The sequence below is a fragment of the Alosa sapidissima genome, chromosome 24 (genome assembly GCF_018492685.1).
Source record: "Alosa sapidissima isolate fAloSap1 chromosome 24, fAloSap1.pri, whole genome shotgun sequence".
NCBI lineage: Eukaryota > Metazoa > Chordata > Actinopteri > Clupeiformes > Clupeidae > Alosa > Alosa sapidissima.
The window spans coordinates 19158470-19179654 of record NC_055980.1 but is presented as its reverse complement, the minus strand read 5'-3'; the positions used below and the strand labels follow the sequence as shown (position 1 = coordinate 19179654).

At 43.0% G+C, this 21185-nt stretch overlaps 1 protein-coding gene across 1 annotated transcript; it reads right to left on the bottom strand.

Moving 5' to 3' along the window:
• Positions 1–666: 666 nt before the first annotated feature.
• Positions 667–14269, bottom strand: pmp22b (peripheral myelin protein 22b). The gene is made up of 4 exons (XM_042082849.1): positions 14184–14269; positions 13914–14007; positions 7877–8017; positions 667–4062 (listed from the first exon to the last, which is right to left on the bottom strand). The coding sequence occupies exons 1-4, from the start codon at positions 14259–14261 to the stop codon at positions 3902–3904; spliced, it is 474 nt and encodes a 157-aa protein (XP_041938783.1). The 5' UTR covers positions 14262–14269; the 3' UTR covers positions 667–3901.
• Positions 14270–21185: the final 6916 nt, after the last annotated feature.

Sequence of the window (21185 nt, the reverse complement as noted above, 5' to 3'; positions counted from 1 at the left end):
GAAAGGCATTGAAAATTCTATTTCTGTATATGTTTTTTTTTGTGTATGTTTCTATGTTTCTTTTCTCCTGATAGTGCCAACATGTTTATTATTTTTATTATTATTATTAATTTTTTATTGTAGTGTCTACCATCACCACAAGATGGTAGTATGCCCATTTGGTTTATGGCATGCACTGCCATTCATTGTAGGTTACTATTATGAAGCTGAACAAAGAGTGGGAGACAACTTCTTATAATCCCCTGTGTTCTTTAGATATCAGAGAAGCATACGTTCATTCACAAGCAAATATTGTACATTTCATTTCATTTGTGCTAATTAACAATGCTTAAATCCCAGCTGCTGATCATGATTATTCAATCTTACTGATGTACTTAGAAACCAACACACGATGGCGCTGTTACCATAGTTTTCCCCAAGACACTCCAATGGAAATAAACGACCACTGATGTCTGTTCACTACTGTGTGGTGGCTTTCCGTACATGTCCCATGTTGATTGAGGGCTTCCCCCAAACTTCTGATGGCCTCAATGAACATTGGTCTATTTATGAATCGCATCTGAATTTATGAATATGAATCGCATCTAGCATTAAAATTTAAATTAGATAGGCTAAATCTAAATCATCTCAAATGCAATAGAGAAGGAAAATACGCCAATGCATTGATGTGGTAAGCAACATCCTTTATTTTGAAAACAATATTTTAATTGAGTTAAACATAAACTTGAAACATAACACTCAGCACGCATATGGCAAAAAGATCAAGTGACATAATGACTCAGGATGTAAAGGCAGAACAGGCAACAAAGCAGTCTTCATTGGAGCGTTCTGCTCCTCAGACTAAATGCGTTTCACAATACAAATCAGTGATTTGCTGAAGTACTTCAAATAGACTGTCGTTAACCTGGGAGCTTAGGCTATAGGTCATGTAAAAAAAAAGCCACGTTTCCTCTCTGATCTTGAGTCAACCCCTCAGGTGACAGGTTTAAGGCATTTCGAACATAGCTTCCGTTTTTTCTGGTCTGAATGTTTTTGTTGATTCGGCAGTGATTTTACGTCCCAGCGAGAAGTAGCCTAGTAGGCCCATGGATGCCGTCGGCTCGGTAAGGTGAACCGCGTGCATGGAATTCACAAGGGTTGGTCTACCTCATTCCCAACACCCGACAGTGAAACGCGACGCCGTTGACACCAGAGCAGCCACGCTCCTCAGACACTTTGCATGACAGCTTTAAGGCGATCAGCTGATCGAGAGCTCCCGAGTCATCTGGCAAACGACCTCACAGTAACGGAGTAACCAATGATAACGCAACATGTCTATAGGCCTACCGCACACATACACACTTCTGCTGTTAGTTAACAGTAGGCTAATGGTAGGCAATTACTCAATCTAAGGTCCAACTTACTGTAGAGAACAAACTGCACTGATTTGTACGTGTTTAAACTGGCTGTTCCTAGGCACATGCAGAGTTGGCATTTTACCACTAGGCTACTGTTGGCGAAAATGAAATGATCAGAAAGTCTACTTTTCCATATGTGCGTACGTTTTTCTTTTTCTTTTCATGATTGGTTCTGGATAGTGCATAAAGCACAAACTGGACAATTACAGCACATGTAACACATTCAGCAAACATTGTCAAGGCAATTCATCAAAAGTTTATTTCATTTGGTTTCAGTGCTATCCCTTGATGAAGCATGGTGCTTTAACACAGATGATGGCAAACACACTTTTGCTTTCTAATCTTGCTGATACCACACCCTGTGGACGGGTTTCCCATACATGGATTAAGCCATATCTTAAAAACTAATCTAAAACCTTTTCATTTCAGTGGATATCTTTGCTGAATTTATCTTTTAGTCTAAGACCCGACTTAATCAATGTACAAGAAACTGTCCCTGTAAGTTCTAAGCAGCCCTGCATGTTGGATACCTTGATCTAAATCATTTAGTATATGTGATATCTTTTAGTTGTTTAAAAACAAAAACAAAATACTTTTCAAAACCCTTCCTAACAGATGCAAATGATGTTTCAAATTTGCTGGCGCCAAGATGATGCCTAATTAGGACACGTGGAAAGAACAAAAAGGTACAGGCACACCTGCTTCTCAAGGAGACAAGAGATTGCAGCTTGTCACATTCAAGTATGAGTCAGATATTTTGCACAGGTAGCTGCAAAAATCCTTCCATTTTCTCCCAAAGGGTCAGTTATCCAACACACATGCAACACAGTCAATTCCGAGACATGGTTCGTCCTCTTCAAATGTTAGTCTTTATCATTGAATTATTTGTAACACATCATCATTGATACCTTCTGTATATATTCAAAATCAGTAGGTAAGTGCAGTACATGAAGTCTACAACAAAATATTTAGCATAAATATTAAAGGGTTCTTCGTTGTCACACTCTTTGATAGCTATCTTGGCCATAATCTTATTGGACAGTACTAAGTCCATTTAGGTGGAATAGTCAAGGATGCAGCATCTGGTCAGGAAGTGACCCACTGAATGCAAGTTGTCTTTGAGCATCTGAGTGGACAGGAGTGAATACACCTGTGCCCCAAGACCTGCATCCCACGTAAAGCAACAAAATGCTTCAGGGGCAAAAAGAAAGATAAAAAGCATCGTAATAAGCATTAGTGTTAGCCGAATCCAAGATATTTTTCAACACACTAATTCTAGTACAGCCCACACATGATGCTTTTATTCCTAGCTAAGGCAAAAAAAAAGGTTTTGCTGGAAAAAAAAGAAAAGAATGAAAAATCAATAATAAACATTGTTACTGTTTGTGTTTAATACTGTCTGCCAATCACAACTGCCTCACCATTACACAAAATAAATAAAAAATATTGTTCAGTGGAAATGAACCATGTTTCAGAAACCAGATTTGTTTCACAAAACAAACACTTAACTGAGCTTACAATGAATAGCACTTGGCTACTTTTAGACACGTTTTTAAAAAAAGAGCGGAAGAAAGTTTAAAATGTTGAAAAATTTACATATTAGTCAGCTGAGTGCTACTTGCACAGACAACAAAAGGCACATGTGAATGTCTGCTCAAAACTGTTTGACACTCTACTTCAAGATTTCAACTGCATAACTTTACCCTAAATAAAGGCTAAATGGCTATCAATAGAAGGAATGGTAATATCATAGCACCATCTTGTTGACAAAAAAGATTTTCAAATGATTGTCATCTTACAAAAAAAGCCAAACAAAAAAAACAACTGAAAGAATCTACATTTTTCAAACTGTATATGTATGCAGTTTTGCTTTTGTGTCACTTCGCTGTATATCTTAGATCAAAACAGTTTCCCTCAGGCCCTATACTTTATACTGTACATGCACTTTGGTTAAAATACTTCAACACATTTTTATTTATATTTTTCCTTAGCATTATAAGAAAACAAAACTAAACACAAACAAAAACTGACTAATGGTGTAACTAAACCATGGCAAACACTCTTTTAGGCATTTAAATGGCAACAACAAGCTCTTCAGAGTATATATTTTTTGTCGACTAAGCAACACAACAATACTATGTACATATATGTAAAAAGTGTTATAAATAGGTTTTAAACCATCGATACTATATACATCTTCAAATTATGACAGTATTGATTGTTACAGGTCTGGTTTTTGGGGTGCATGTATCTTTCTCAAGGGAGGTGTTGCCCATGGGTTCTTGACAGAGGTTGATGAAGTTTTCTCTGGGGAGAGGGGGGATATACTTTGGAGCGGGGGGGGGGGGGGGTGTTTTGGCTTCAGAGCTTAGTTATCTGGAGTTGATAAGAGGGGATGGAAGTTGGGGTAAGGTAGGGTGGAATTTTAGGGGGTGAGGGAGTTGGGGATAGTGAGGGGAGGTTGTTGGTGGGGGTCAAAGGTCAGGGGTCAAGGGTCAGGGTTCTCATTCACGCTTTCTTAAGATGAGGTAGATCAGTCCACTGATCAGCGCCAAGGGGAAGGCCACCCAGGCCAGGATGTAGGCAAAGCCGTAGGACTCCGACTCATGCACCCAGTCCGGACTCTTCACTGTGTAGATGATGGCACCGCTCATGACAAACAGACCTGTGGAGACACAAGGGTGGGGTGAGGGGGGTGGGGTGAGCAAGGTATGGTGAGCAAGAGAATCAATAGGTTTCCCATCATCATTTCCTCACAGTTGTGCCTTCTTCCATACCATACCATACCACCAGCCGTGGCCCACTGGTTAGCACTCTGGACTTGTAACCGGAGGGTTGCTGGTTCGAGCCCCGACCAGTGGGCAGTGCCCTTGAGCAAGGCGCCTAACCCCTCACTGCTCCCCGAGCGCCGCCGTTGTAGCAGGCAGCTCACTGCGCCTGGATTAGTGTGTGCTTCACCTCACTGTGTGTTTACTGTGTGCTGTTTGTGTTTCACTAATTCACTGATTGGGTTAAATGCAGAGACCAAATTTCCCTCACGGGGTCAAAAAAGTATATATACTTATCTTCCATGCCATTATTTAACTGAATTTTGTGTTTTTCTTTTCTTTTTGTTGTTTGTTTTTGTACTAGCTAAATAGTTTTGTTTTTTTTTCCGTGTTTTTTTGTCTAGCTTTGATGCTAACACTAGGTTAAGTTTTAGTTACTGTGGTGTGGTGGACATTGTGAGCACTGACTGGTCCAGGATGAAAACAACCTGCGTAGCCCTGGGCAGTGGGGTGTTTATTTCCTCAGAGTCTCTGGGCTCTCTGGGTTGGCACCGGACACCCCGCGTCCTCACTTCCTCGTCCTCTCCTTCACTTCTCTCTCTCTCTCCTTAACTACATTCTCTCTCTGTTCTACTCTCTCTCTCTCCTTAACTATATTCCCTCTCTCTCTCTCTCTCCGTCTCTCCTTAACTACTTTCTTAGAGTAACTCTTCCAATCAGATTTTCTGCTCTCTCTCTCCTTGTTTATGCTTTCTTTCTCTCAAAGGAGACACTCTCCACTTCTGTCTTCTTTCTCTCTCTCTATCCCTCTTTCTCTCTAAGGAGACACTCTTCCTGCTCTCCTTCACTTCTTTCTCTTCACTTCTGTTCCACTATTCTGATGTCTTTGGGTCGACAATTCTTAAAGTTGCATTGCTTTGTTCTCTCGCTATGGCTATGCTGTATGGCTATGCTAGGTGGACGATTCCTTTATTTTTTGTTTACCATCAAATTGGCTTCATAGAGGTTATATTAAGGTGAAAATATTGCATAGTGTACCTTAAATTACTTTCTTGAAGTATCTCTTTCACTTTGATTTACTGCTCTCTCTCCTTCCTTACTGTTTCTTTCTCTCTCCTTCACTAGTCTTCCTGACTGTATTTACCATCTCTTCTTCTAACCTCTTTCTAATTTTCTCTCTATCTCTCTCTACCTTTCTCATTCTATTTCTCTACATCTCTCATTTACTTCTCACTTTGCTCTCTCTCCCTCCCAATATCTTTCTCTCACATTGTTTTCTTTCTTCTCTCACTATCCTTCTCTCTGGGCCTTGGCCTCCCTCTCTCTCTCTCTCTCTGCCCCCCCCCCCCCCTCGCTCTCTCTCTCTCCCCGCTCTCTCTCTACCTCTCTCTATCCCCCTCCTATTCTCTGTCCCTTATCACTCGCCTGCTGAACTCCACTCATTCAACACCGCTGCCGCTTTGAAAAGGCCACGGCCCACTTCTCCAGCAGTGACTGGGCACTTTCTGAGGACTGGGTGAGTGGACGGGTGGGGGGGTTATGGGTGGGTAGGGGGCATCTCCATCTGTGTACCCATGATGACCTTTCCCTCTTGAGTCCGACGCTCTGTCTCTGCTGCCAAGAGCCGTGGGCGCTTCCGCTCCAAAACCTCGCACGCGCACCCGGTCGCTGCTCATGCCCGTGCCCACTTACTGGCCGGACGAGCTTTCCCGCCTGCCAGACAGCCCGTGGAGGTTTGCCTGGCGCCGAGGCACAATGGCACCACGAGGGCCGGTAATGGCTTTCTGAAAGGGCACACGCCTGCTAGACGGCCATTGCCAGACTATATGTCAGTTCAGGTTTTGGCTGTCTGGAAAACTCTCAGTCGAGGTGAGCAGAAACGGACACATTTCTGGGAAAGAAAAACAATCTTTGTGGAGTCTTTTCTCAAGATTTGTCAGGTACCCAAATAAATGTCAGGACCCAAATAAATACTAATACAAGAGCTATACGACACTAATGAGATCAATTGTGCCATATTATGTTCAATGCTACAAAGTACAATAATTCAATCTTATAGTTTTTTATATACGATTTTGCTTCTGTAATTAAATTTCCGATGCCACAGGACAAAACTGGCCACCCACCTCTTAAATCTCAAGTCTTTATTATTAATTTATGTGGCCAGAATAACTGTTTATGTCTGTGTCTCCTATTTCCTGCCTGTTCTTTTATAAGAGGTGGCAGTGCTCATTATCTGAATGAAGAGCTCTCTTAATCCAATAAGGGCGAGTCCATTCCGAGTCGTTCGAGTGTACAGCCAGTGCTCACATTTCAACCTCAGTCACGTGCAGACTTAGCGCAAAGGGCTAGCAAGGAGATCAACTACTCTCTCTCCCAGGGATGGAGAGAAAGAGAAATCGAGAGAAAGAGAGGGAAAGAAAGAGTGAAGAGAGAAAATAGAGTTTGACAGAGAGAGAGAATGAAAGGGCGAGAGAGGGGAGACAAAGCTGTAGAGAGAAAAAAGAGATACACAGAGATATCAACTACTCTCTGCTTCGGAGTGGGAGAGAGAAGGAAGAGAGAAGGAAGGAGAGAAAGAGAGAAATTGAGAGAGAGAGAGAAAAACAAATCATAAGATTTGAGAACGGCAGGACCCTGGTCAAGATTAGACACCCTTGTGCTGCCTTATCCATTCCAGTAGCCTATGTCATCTCATACTAATGACAGCAGGGCAGAAATAGCTCAATGTCCCGTGAGACTGCACTGTCCACTTCAGACCCCAAGCCCCGGCCTCTTCTCTCTTCTGTGCTAGCCCTTGATGTCATGCAACCTGAGACACAATTGGTCCGCTTATCACATTTCTGGGGCCAGAAAGCTGGGGCCACACGGTGTTGCACATTTGTTCACTAAGAGTGAAAACTGCTCTCTCGGCTGAAATGGCTGAAATAGGTGTAGGTTATTGTGGTATAATTTGTTTCGTTTATCATGCTTTTGTTTGACAAATTGGGTGGGATAAGATTACTGTATGAATGATTCAAGTATACCTACATGCAAATCTACAACCATGCCAACTAAACCATTCCGCCAAAGATAGTTGTTTTTTTTTCTCAAATCTCTAATAGATCATGACTCTTTAAAAGACTAGAGCTGTCCTGACTGAAATGTGGGACCTCGTGGCGCAACGGTAGCACATCTGACTCCAGATCAGAAGGTTGCGTGTTCAAATCACGTCGGGGTCAAAAAAAATCAACACTCTAATCTTTAGGGCAGCCGTGGCCTACTGGTTAGCGCTTCAGACTTGTAACCGTAGGGGTGCCGGTTCGAACTCCAACCAGTAGGAACGGTTGAAGTGCCCTTGAGCAAGGCACCTAACCCCTCACTGCCCCCCGAGCGCCACTGTAGCAGGCAGCTCACTGCGTCGGGATTAGTGCGTGCTTCACCTCACTGTGTGTTCACTGTGTGCTGAGTGTGTTTCACTAATTCACGGACTGGGATAAATGCAGACCAAATTTCCCTCACAGGAAAGAGTATATATACACTTATACTTATAATATGTGAGGTTTATGAGTTATGTGATGTGCACTGCATTATGTGATTCATTGCTGGGTGATAGCACACTCCACTCAAGACTCCACACAGATTGTGAGACAAGACAAATGGTGAGCGCGTGTGGTCTGTTTGGGAGCACAGAAGAGACACACAGTGCAGACGGACAAGAGTGCCACTCACTTGCGAGGACCTGGAAGACGCCGGTGAGGAAGAAGCGGCCGCCCTTCTGCAGAGTGAAGAGCTGGCAGAAGAAGAGGAAGAGTGAGATGAAGCTGAAGATGATGGACAGGATCATGAGAGCCTGCACCGCCTGTATCCACTCTGCACACACACACACACACACAGACAGAGAGAGATGGAGAAGAAAGAACAAAGGTTACCATTGGCAGGTCAACCCAAAACACTGTTCACACTGCACACAATCTCAGCCTGTAATAGAAAACACAGTTGTGATGAAAACCAGTACAATAATTCTTTATGTGGTAACTATAAAAAGACATCTAGATTCAAGTTAACACACATTTCAGGATATTACATAACAAACATTTAAGAGACAATGGCTGTTATATAAGTTTGTCTGTTCGTTCTGTGCATACATTTACATTGCATATGCTGCATGCTGTCGGCATGTCTTTAACAAATGTTGAAGAAGTTGACTAATGAATAAACCAAACATACAGAGTCCTTAAGCGTAATGCTGCACACAGGTTTTGGGGCCCACAAGAGACAAAGCAAACAAAATGGGGCTCAGCCGAGGTTTGTACAACTGGAAAATGAATTTGGCTCTTTGAACCAAAGTCTCCAGCCAAATTATCAACGTTCAATGCCACAAGCACAACAACCGTCTGAGACTCAACAAAACAGACAGAGCATCAACATCAAACAATGATGAAGTAACATAACTAGAGGAGGGAAGAGTTGAAGTAGTCCAGATAATGGATATAAAATGAATAGACAGGGGTGGATGGGACTTGGTGTGTGTGGTGTCTGCGGATGTCTCTGGTGATGATACTAACAGCAGGAGTTGAAACTTTGGGAAAAGAATTGCAATCTGATCTAGAACTAGAATTTCACAACTGTAATTGGAACCAGAACTTCATCTACAATTAGAATGAGAATGTCCACTGCTGACATGAGGACTCCTGCTCTCTGCAGAGATCCACCCCCACATCCGACTAGACACAACACATACCAGAACAACAACAATCCCTGTTGCCACAACTGCTCCCATAAGACAAGATGACCAGAGTTCGTGGGAATCCTTCCCTGCTCAGCTGTAGCACGTGTTCAACAGAGCCTCTCTGTCCCATTATAACGGCTTCACAATGAGTAGAGCAGCTACACTCAAGACTCCTACACATCAACATTACATTAGCAGGCGACCATTGAGAGTTGTACATGGCAGGTATAGGCTTTTAGCAGCTATTAACTGCTACAGGTCAAATTCAATTATGTCCAATGTTAGAGAGCTTCATACACACACACACACACACACACACACACACACACACACACACACACACACACACACACACACACAAATAAAGGGGAAGCTCTTTCAGACCCTTGTTGTGCCAGGAGCCCTTAGCGGAGGCTTTCGGGAAAGGGGTGGACGAGGGCAGGGAGGGATATCCTGTTTCTAAAAGCACCAAGACTCTTAAGTGCAGTTCCACGCTCATATTGATCTGCTCCTCCTCCTCCTCCTCCTCCAATCCTCAGGCCAAGGTGAAGGCAACAAACCCCATCTCTACCTGCGCCTGATGGACACTCCAGTCTCCGTGGAGAGCATCTAATTATTTTATTGCCCCCATGCTGCACCCTGATTGGTTGAAGTCTGCCCTGGAGAGCCTGAACGGATACTGATGGATGATGGATTGCTCTGAGAGCTTCCTGAGTAGCAGGAAATATAATTTGTTTGTTTGCAAGGCAGAGAGACCTTTCAAAACAACAGCGAAGAAAGCTTTGCCAAGTAGACCCATTTACATACAGGACAGGCTTTCGAGGTTAGGCATCCAGTGATAGATTTGTTGGCAACAACAGTCAGAGATAGGCAGGAATGTACACAGAACACAAGTACCAGCTCTATTTCAACAAATGGAAAAATACTGCACATACTTGCTTACAGTGTTTATGCTTATATTGATTTGTCTAGTCCGAGGGACGTCAGTGTGAGGTCAATGGTAAACTAATAGTAGTTCAAAATGTAAAACATTTGCACAGCTTGCATGCCAGCAATGCAAAGCGTGTGACTTGCTATTCAAATAAAGTCACATACTGTATGTTTGACTTGCTTGCCTTGAATACAACGGTTTGCAGATAGAAATTAATGAATAGACAAATACATTCATTTAACATGGCACAGCTGTGTCAGTGTATTGCATGCAATTACACTATTTTTTTAAATAAGATCATGTTTGTTTAAACCTCTCCCTCACACACTCTCTCTCACACACACAAACACATTTACACACTGTCCAGCTGCACAGAGTTGCTCTAGGTATTCCAACCCCGTGCAGCATGTCTATTTCTTGTCTGAGAGTCATGCTAAAAGCTTCAGGTTTCTCCCTCTCTCTCTCTCCCTCTCTCTCTCTCTCTCTGCCTCTCTATCTCTCCTCAGCCCCATTCCCTCGTTCCCTATCTGTCCATCTCGGGGAGGGAGCTGTCCTTCCATCGATGTGTGGCATGCGCCTCTGCTGTCCTCGGCTCTCCTCTCAGGTTTAGCTGTGTCTGCTCTCCTCTTATGACAGACAGCCCTGCCTACACATGCCTCTCCCCCAGTACACACACACACACACACACACACACACACACTTATACATACTGTACACCCACACATGCACACTCTCTCTTTCACACACACACACACACACACACTTTTATACATGCATTATACATGCACACTCTCTCTCTCTCTCTCTCTCTCAATTCACATGTGAACTCACATACACACACGAGCATGCGTGCACACACACACACACACACACACACACTGCAAAGGGATGGCTAAGGACATAACCCTATGAGGATAGAATGACCTCAGCAATGTTGAGAATTTGTGCCTTGACAAGTTAGGTCAAACCTTCTGCCATCAATTACCATGCATTTAAATAATCCAACTGTGAAGTGAACTGTGTTGACACATACTGTAGGACAAAATCAGATTCTGTACATTGTACTATATCTCCTACTAATGCATTTTCTATAAGAAACCAATAACACCAAACACCAAAATCCACTACTATTTCAAGAGAGGGTACTTCATTAAAATAGTTGTACAGTATTGTATGGTAGCACTGCCTGCACATCTGTACAATATTAAAGCACAAGATTTGAGATTTGAGTGCCCAGTGAAGAAAGCTATTACAGTAACTAAACTAAATGTAAACTGAGTCCATAAAATTCTCTGTACAATCATTTTAAACAATAATCATGCATGCTACATGACGTCAGTCAATTCTTCACTCCGTGTCATTCGTGAGTCATAAATTACATGAAACATGCTGCATATTTGGCTCATTTTTGTGTGATAATGTAATCGGGCTCCATAAATGGCAATCTAATACTTTGTGGAGCGCGAGCCATGTTTTCATTAGAGGGGCCTAGGCGATAGCTGTGCTCATAGGCCCAAAATGGATAATTAATTTGATTAGCGTATGAGAAAATCCAGTTGAAGAGATAAACACACACGCTGTAGCAGGCCGACGTGCAGTGTCTGGCTACGGGACGTGCAACCACTCACACACTCCCTTTCTCAAACAGGACTACAACAATCCACTATCCCTCTACCACCAGGGTAACATTGAAAAGCAAACATTACATTGGCAAACCTCCAGTTACAACACAGCTTTATCTTGCACTGTAAGTCTTACAGAACGCCATCATACTATGTAGCGACACATTCTTTCCATATGGTTCCATTGTGGTCCTATAGCCATTCCATATGTGTCGCTACATAGTATCCATATGATTCCATATGGTTCCATTGTGGTCCTATAGGCATTCTAGCATGTGGCTGCGGCATAAAGCAAATGCTGTGTTTTATCTCTTCCTTCCTACGTGACAGCCAGAGGGATCAGGAATCTTGTCCTTGGCATTTCCCCGGGTTGCGAGGTGTGGCTCTATAGCAACACACACACACACACACACACACACACACACATAGCAATAGAGCCCGTCCAGAGAGGAATGTGAAAACACGGCAAAAAGTCAACAAACACCTGGGCACACACACACACACACGGCAAAACACGTGCGCCCCTCTCATGCAACAGAAAGTAAGGAAGGAAAGTAAAACTAAAGCAACATTTTTACATCAGTAAAAAAAGAAAGGCAATAAAGCAATAAAAAATAACATTCGGTTCACTTGGGCCTGAGTATGTGTGTACAGTATGTGTGTGTGTGTGTGTGTGTGTGTGTGTGTGTGTGTGTGTGTGTGTGTGTGTGTGTGAGAGAGAGAGAGAGTGCATGTATGTGCATGCTTGTGAGACAGAAAGAAAGAAAAAAGAAGTGTGAGAAGGAGCTGACTGTTTATTTTCTGCCATCAACCGTCACACACACACACACACACACAAACACACACACATATGCACGCACACACACGCATGCACGCACGCACACACACACACACACACACACACACACACACACACACACACACACACACACACACACACACACACACACACACGCACGCACGCACTTGGGGCTCGTCCTATGCTGTTGCGCTAGCGAGCTCTGCCAGTGGCTGTACTCTCTGCTGCCAGATGGTCTCTCTACAGACCCAGCTCCACACTGACGTGGGAAAAGGAAACTTCACCAGCTCAGTCACACGAACACTCACCAAGGTGTGACAGTGGAAAACCACACACAAACACACACACACACACACATGCATACAGAGAGAGAGAACGATAGCCAGGCTCTTTGAACAGTAGGGAAATCCTCTCACATGAACTCCACACCTCTGGAGCTTATGTTTGTTTGTGTGTGTGTGTGTGTGTGTGTGTGTGCTCCTTCAGCAAACAGAGCACGTCACGATGTTATGAGGGAGAGTGCAAACACAGTGGGCCTGCCGACAGAGGGCCAAGGTCCTGAGACAACACTAGCCTGTGTGTGTGTGTGTGTGTGTGTTTGTGTGTGTGTGTGTGTGTGCGAGAGAGAGAGAGAGAGAGAGAGAGAGAGACGCAGACCTGTTGGACCATCATTAGCAAAACACACAGAGGCTCTTATTAAACACATTACATCACTGGCAGAGGAACGTGAGTCACTTTCGCTCTCCCTCTCTCTCACCCCCCCCCCCCCCTCTCAAACACACACACACACATGACAGTCAAGGTCTCTCTCTCTCTCTCTCTCTCTCTCTATAGCTATTTCTTTCACTTTCTCTCCTTCCTATCTTTTATTCTTGCTCTTTTCACCTTAGACTTTCATTCTTTGGTTCACGCACACTCTGATCTGTATTTGCCATTTTGAGCTGCATGTTTCTGTCTTCAACACGTCTAGCACTCTACAGCTGTTTGCACTGCTGCTTTGTTAACGATCTCTTGGAAGTGAAACGGCTCGATACCAGGGTGTGACCGTGTGTCGTCCGTAAGCGGCACGCTATGTTCCACCCGGGGTGGTCCGAGGCGTCCCACACCATGCCCCACTGCCCGCGCACGCAGCTTCGCGGGGAGGTGCTCGGAATATTTCACCTAGCCCCACCCTGAGCCTCCTAAACATTCCATGTACTTCCCACTCCCAAACAAGGGGTCTCAAACGTGGCCGCGGCCCCAGAACTATTTATACTGTACGGCTGAAGCGTGAGGGGTAGGGGTGGGGGAACCTCTCTTGCGAGAGCCGCCTGGCAATTGCAGTGTCGCATTCTCATCCCTAGATGGCAGCAGAAATGCGCAGAGACGGCACTGACACACCCACCCGAGCGCACAGTAAACAGGAGACACCTTCAGCTGTTCACTCCTCTTACTTAATCCTATGCACGGTTTACACTAAACACACACACACACACTCACACACACGCACACGCACACGCACACGCTAAACCCCAGCAGCCAACAGCAATCCGAAAGATGAGAGACACAGAGAGAAAGGTGATGGGCTTAGCTCTCAGTTGGGTGATAAAAGTTTACAGCAGGACGTGTAAGATGCGTGACCCCGCTCTGTCTTAATTCAGCCAGCTAGGCAGATGAGAAACACGTAACTTGACGAAGTGTCCTACCTCCAGTTTCGCCCGTTTCGCAGCTGTATGCGCCATTGGTTTGTGTGCAGTTCGTCCACAAATCCGAGGTGGAGGAATAGCCTACAGTCCACGCCTGAGAGAAACACAAAACATCAATTCAGTCACAAACTCCATCTGAAGGAACAACATCACGGCAAAAGGGATTAGTTTAATAGGGAACGCTCAGTACAATACGTAAATAGCCTAGATTAAACATACTATCAGACATCAGACAAGAAACATGAATAAAACTATAGGTAGCATACTCACACTGACAATCGTTGACACGAAGAGGAGCACTAGAGCTGCCCCGTGCAGGAAGATGATTCCGAGAAGTAGAAGCAGCATTTTCCCAAGAGATTCTGGACAAATAATTGAACAAACTCAATGAAGTGTCTAAGCAATAACAACGTATGTAGATAAGTGTTCGGACTGGGCGTGTCGGTGCGCAACCTAGTGCAGCAGCGCATTTCCAGAACCGTTATTTTAAAGGTCTACAAGACACTGGCATTCTCTCGTAAAGATAGTATCTCACAGCAACATTTCATAAACAGACCCCATTTGCAAAAGTTGTCATCACTCTAATTATTCAAGGTTCATAGTTTAAGTTCTACGTCATTTTGTGACAAAATGAACATTGCCACATGACGTTCCAGTGAATCAAAACGTTAAATCAACAAGTTGCCGTCCCTCCTCGGGTTTCACATTCGAGCAAGTGCAGACGTGTTCGGGTAGCAAAGATGTACTCTACAGTACACCGCACATACTACTGCAGAGTGAAATCACTATTACGGCACTACAAAGCCGCCATTCACACAGAAGAAAACTTAGCTGGACAGAACTATGCAGCTCATTACTTTACTTGCATTTTAGGCAGTCCGTAAATTCGTAGCACCAGTCACTCAGTACAATTTCAGAACATGAAAGAAAACATAACCATTACAAGGCTTGTTTCAAAAAAGCATTCCAAATGGTGGCAACCAGATATGACCTGTGCTTCTCTTACTAAATGAATGTTAGTAGCCTATGTTCTATTAAGCTCCGTAAAGAATAACGCTATTCTCGCTTTCTAACCCTAGAAACAGATTTTTAAGCAGTACTTCCCTCCACGCCAACACGTTTCTGAGTGCCCTAGTCAGAGGAAAATCCCGAGTTTTAGTTCCAGCGGTAATCCGTTATAAGAGCGCAGTCTGCGTTAGTGTTTGCCATCACACACAAAAAAATGCATTGTCAACTTACTGAGGAAAGCAAAATAAATCCCAAAAAACAGTGATTATCAGCAAGCGTAATTTGCACAGTCTATTCAAAGCGTAGTCCCCACGTCCAAGTCCCTCCGACTAGATTGATGTGAGAGACTGCGGGGCAGTTATAAAGTGTCTCATTATGGAAGAACAACGCCCTGCGTACGTCGCTACGTCAGGGGGCGCCTTCCAGTGACAGCTCGGTTCCCAATATATCTTTCACGCGCTGTGCGTAAATGCGCAGGAAAACGCGGGGAAGTTAGTCATGCGTCTAGTGTTTACACGAGCTGTCAGGGAACTCTGTTTGGTTCTCATGGAAACCAAAAATACAAATGACTTTGCACTTGAAGAATACAATCCAATAGCCCCCCCCCTCCCCCCACACACATACACCTAAAGACAATTAAGATGGTTATTTGGTATATTCTGGTGACAGTTGTATGCCATATCAAATCTGGCAGTGCAACGTCAGATTTGCTGACACAGCACAGTTTGTAGGGAACTATTTGAGCACCGGTTGAAGTAGATAGATAGATAGATACTTTATTGATCCTCAAGGGGAAATTCAAGGAAGTAACACCAAACAAGTTTCAACTTGTTTATTTTTAACTTGTGGCATGGGGTCTTATTGATTGGGTTAATTTACTGTAAAACATAGTCATGTGCTATGGCGACAAAAATGACATAATGACCAAAGAATTGACACAATGCACTTCCCTTCATTTCTTCCTCTTTTCATTCTCTTTGAGTGGCCACTGGGCAGACAGGATGAGGCGGAGTTTGAGGGTGGGGGTGCCCGGCTGCGGCCCATGGCCTCCGCCTGTGAGTCACAGCATAGTTCAGTGAGTGGCTGGATCTCACTGGAGCGTTTTGGGAGGCCCGGCTGGAATGTGTAGAATGCTGCCTCAGAAAGAATCCCCACTGCCCCCCCCCCTCTCTCTCTCTCTCTCCCTCTCTCTCTCTCTCTCTCTTGCTATCACTCCCTCTCACTGGGGCTTTATCTTCATCATTCTCCTCCTCTCCCAAGTATTCTCTTTCTCCCTCTCTCTCTCTCTACCTCTCTCTCTCTACATCTCTCCATATCCCTCTCTCTCTTTCTCCATATCACTCTTCTACTCTCTCCCTTCCTTCACTCTCTTTCTACTCTCCCTTCTTAACTACCTTCTCTCACTCCCTCCCCATGAACAGGTCAATAAAGGTGGGTTGGTGAGAGAAAACACTCTTCACTTCCATAAAACAAAGGACCTGCTCCTGTGACACACCCCTATACAAGTGTGTGTGTGTGTGTGTGTTATTTCTCTTCTGTTTGTTAGGAGTCATGTTTTCCTAGCTATGTAAACATTTAACAATCGTGTTTTATGGAATCACTCCAACATTACAATTGTCAGTGAGGCAACAAGTGGAATTGTGATTTGGTTCCTGGTTCCTCAAAATAGCTTGTAGCTTGGGGAAACACAGACAAACTTGCAGGTTATTCTGGCAAGGAGGCCATTGATGCCCATTTCCAATGTTCCAAAACCCCAGGCACCATCACAATCGCTAATCCAGCATAAGGTGGGCTTTATATAACAGAAGATATAGCAGTGCATTCAAAATAACCAATGACTGCACAGATGGTATCAGTGTTAAACATATATGAATGTGTATTTTCTTCAGAATTAAGTAAACAACTGCATTCAAAACCTTTGTTTACAAGAAAGATTTGATTGCTGCACTTCTGAAAAGATTTGGTAAGAGTTTAGTGCACCAATTTAAGTTTAAGTAAAGCCTTTTTAGACCCACTCACAATCTCACTTGAGATACGGTCTGGTGTCAACGAGGCTACACTCAAAAGTGCCCTGTGACCAAATCAAATGCAAGTTGGAGTGCCTGAGATGGAAACCAGAAGTTTCATGCATCTGTCCAGGACAGCTTATAGTTGGCTATGAGATTTGAATGCATTATAATCACATAGTTTCTGAGATCTGGAAAAATCTCAAACATATCTGAACATTCACAAGGATTCACCCAGATTCACGTGGTGTCAGACACCCATATACAGACGTTTTATGACTAACATTCATTCATTGGGTAAAATTAAATTAGAGATTTAACAGGCTGCACTGTGACCACAACATATAAGTGAACACTGATGTTCATCATCACCTTCACAAATATCATTCAGCCAAAGTGGCATCTGGTCTTAGTAAACAGAATCATAATGTATTATATGAAAGAGTTACATTTAAGATAAACCTTGTAAAATACAAAATAACAGAAACTTTTAATCTGTCTGGATTTTGTTTATGGTATGTGGGTAGTGTATCGTTTTGGTTTGGTTGTTTGCTTATCTGCCATGTTTCTATTGTTTCTTGTTTGTTGCCTGCTTGCCTTTTGGTTTGTTGGTTGATTTATTCAATACAGACCAGAGTGTGTGTGTGTGTGTGTGTGTGTGTGTGTGTGTGTGTGTGTGTGTGTGCAGAGGTGGAAAAAGTACGAAAATATTGTACTCAAGTACCAATACCTTGATAAAATATTACTCAAGTACAAGTTAAAATACCGATCTGAAAATGTACTCAAGTAAAAGTAAAAAGTAGTTCATTTAAAATGTACTTTAAGTAAAAGTTACTTAGTTACTTTTTTTTGGTGGGGGAGGGGTGGGTACCAGAACAACTAGTTTTACCAGAGACTTTCTAATGAGGAGATAAAGCACTCAAAAAATCCTCCATAGTGCATGGGGTTAGTTTGTAACGCCAATATGGCAGTTGTCTACACATCACAACCCTTCCACGGCAAAACGTCGACATGTGAATACATTGAGCCAATCATGTGGTGAATTGTAAAATACATTGAGCCAATCAAGTGGTGTGCTGTGAAGACATCGTGCTAATCATCTGTTGTGATCTCGCTGCTGGAGCAAGATTGGTGTCGTGAAGCCTTACGCACACGCATTTCTGCCGAAATAGATGCATGATAAGTGCCCAAAAAGTGTTGCAATATGGCCGCCGAGTGGAGGGACTTGCCTGATAAGGACTGTGAGGGACCGAGGCGACCACCCCACGTTTAGGGAGGGGCGCCACTGGATTAGGTGGTGTCGAGGGAAGGCCCATTAACCCAATCACAGCTAAAATCTCCCAGTATAAAGACATACATACACCTACATACACAGGCCATAAACATAAACAGCAATAAAACAAACTGAGTGCAGGTGAGTGTATTTGGCTGCAGTCCATGCAGGTGTGGCACAAGGCAGTTTTTCAAATGTTTGTCGTAGGGGAAAAGGAGAAGACTCCTTTTTCACAAGGACGTTGAGAAATGGAGATCTATGTGAAAAATCACCGGAGTTCTCCTTTAAGTTTGAGCAGTAGTTGATTTTCAAAGTTAGTTGCACTCATCCTTGGGTCGCTTTGCAGTGAACAGTAATCCAGCACAACTGAAAAGCCCCTCACAGGCAGCTGAGGCAGGCAGGCCAATGTTGAGTTGCAGAGAGTTTTTTTTAAATTTGGAAACGAGCAGAAGGTTCAGCAGATTAAAGGGCGTCGTACTGGGGGGGAAAGTGGGAAGTATAGGGCCCCAATGGAGGAGAGGGCCCTTGAAAAGTGGAATACAGGGGGCACAACATTTTCACCAGGCATTAGTAATAATTCAGGTAATCCACACATAAAAAATCCAAACAACTCCATAAGTAGAGTCATGTGTAATGAAGTGGAATAACACAGGGAAAAAGTATTGAACACGCTAAGAAAAAGCACTAAGGCAAGGAAAGGGAAGGAATGAGCTGGAATCTGTATAGAGAGTAGTTATCCTTTCTATCTGTGCAAATTAATCGATGGGCTATAAAAAGGTTTTTCATTACCAAGGTGTCACACAAGAAACATTTCATGATGGATAAAAGCAAAAAGCTCTCCCAAGACCTTTGCAACCTTATTGCTGCAAAACATATCAATGAAAATGGTTACAGATGCATTTCAAAACATCAGAATCTTCCAGTAAGCAGCATGGGAGCCATTATCTGCAAGTGGAAGAAACATCACTGCATCAACAACCGGCATTGCACAGGATCTCCTCGCAATATTTCTGACCAGGGAGTCAGAAGGATAGTCAATTCCAAGAGCCAAGGACCACTCGGAGAAAGCTCCAAAAAGACTTGAAGGCAGCCAATTCAATTAAATTCAATTAAACAGTTCTGGAAGTAACTAAAGATCAGGATTCACAAGAGGGACCCCTGGAATCTGTTTAGAACAATGGGCCAAAATCACACCTGATACTGCGACTAATACGTTTTGTCATACAGGAAATGTCTTGAAGCTGTCATTACAAACAAAGGCTTCCACAAAGTATTGAAGAAATTTCAGTAGGAACGTTCAATACTTTTTTTCCTGTGTCATTTCACTTTATTACACATAACTCTTATGTTTGGATTTTTTATATGTGTGTTAATATAATGTGTGGTGAAAATTTCGAATATAGGCTACTCACTGGAAGTTTAGGCTAATTACTGAAAAAAAAAAATAAGCGTTCAATACTTATTTCCACCATATATTTATTTTACCTGAATATTTTAACTTACAAATTAAATGTCAAAATAAATGTCAGACGAAATGTAAAGTTTGACTGACTGGATTTTGTATACAAAACATAGTGAAAACTGTCTAGTTTGTTAACTACCACAGTCACGAGGTCTAAGGTCACTCTCACTCTCCCTTGCTAAAGAGCTAAATGGTTTAGTCCACCTGCACGATTCATAAGGTAGTCTATCTTTTGTTTATTTAGTTAAGCATCGCTAGTGGACTGCTAATTGTTGTGCTGCTGGTGCAATGTCTTTCTCCAAGAAAGCCAAGTAGGCTAAGGTTACTAAAAACAAAGGCCAAAACAGGAAAAAGAGAGACATCAACATGAGGGGAAACAACTGCTAATAAACTTCTTTCCAAAGAAAGGTGAGCACAAACGTCAAAACACGAAATCCCATGGTGTTTGCTTGAATATCTCCGCAATCATTGGTGCTAAAACGAACTGAGACAACCGATTGGAATAGCGTAAAATACACTTTCATAGGTTAGGCTAATCTGATGCATTTTGTGATCCAGCTCCATCACTTTCAGAAAGACTGCATGGCGCCAGCTTCATTCAGTCCTGTTGTAGGCTACATGCTGATCATTATCAGGCTAGTGGTTTAGGGCGCGATTTCTTTTCTCTCCCTTTCTGTTTTCGTTAGTCTTAACTTTTTTTTTTACTCAAGTAACGGATGGGATTTTTGATGTAGCGAAGTACAATACTTCACTCAAAATGTAATCAAGTAAAATTTAAAATACCGATTTTATAAACTACTTAAAAAATACAAAATACACAGAAAAACTACTCAATACAGTAACGTGAGTAAATGTATCTCGTTACTTTCCACCTCTGTGTGTGTGTGTGTTTAACCTTCTCCATCCTCTCCTGTGGGAAATATGCTGAGCCGAGTCAAATGAATGCTACTCTGTGAGACATCTTTGTGCGATAACCTGTCGGCCAGTACACACACACACACACTCACACACAGCTGTCATTGCACTCAGTGTAGACAGTGTTCAGACCATGCTAACTGAGAGAACTCAATGTGTTGTCCATTATGCAGCAGCCGTGTGGCATCCTGTCGGCCACCACACACACACACACTCACACACACACACAAACACACACACACACACACACACAAACACACACACACACAAACACACACACACACACAAACACACACACACACAGCTGTCACTACAGACAGCAGACCACACTCGATCCACACTGACAGGGAGTCACTGTGCTGTCCTCCATGCAGTGGCTAAGGGGCTGACCTAAACCTTCTGTGAATCACAAGCTCATTGGTGGAATGCATTGGTGAGTTACTTACTTACTACTACTACTACTACTACTACTACTACTCACACACAAAAACACTGGTCTGACCATGATTTTACAAATTTTAAACCTATTTGAATTATTAATGTGTCATTTGAATATTAATATTTTTAATGTGTGTGTGTATGCACTTGTATATATGCAGAAATACATG

Bases quoted from the DNA above. Each gene is read 5' to 3' on its own strand.
- pmp22b (XM_042082849.1), bottom strand. From the start codon at position 14,261: ATGCTGCTTCTACTTCTCGGAATCATCTTCCTGCACGGGGCAGCTCTA. The intron at 14,008-14,183 runs GTGAGTATGCTA...TGTTTCTCTCAG, and splicing joins TCGTGTCAACGATTGTCAGT to GCGTGGACTGTAGGCTATTC. The intron at 4,063-7,876 runs GTGAGTGGCACT...GTGTCTCCACAG, and splicing joins CGTCTTCCAGGTCCTCGCAA to GTCTGTTTGTCATGAGCGGT.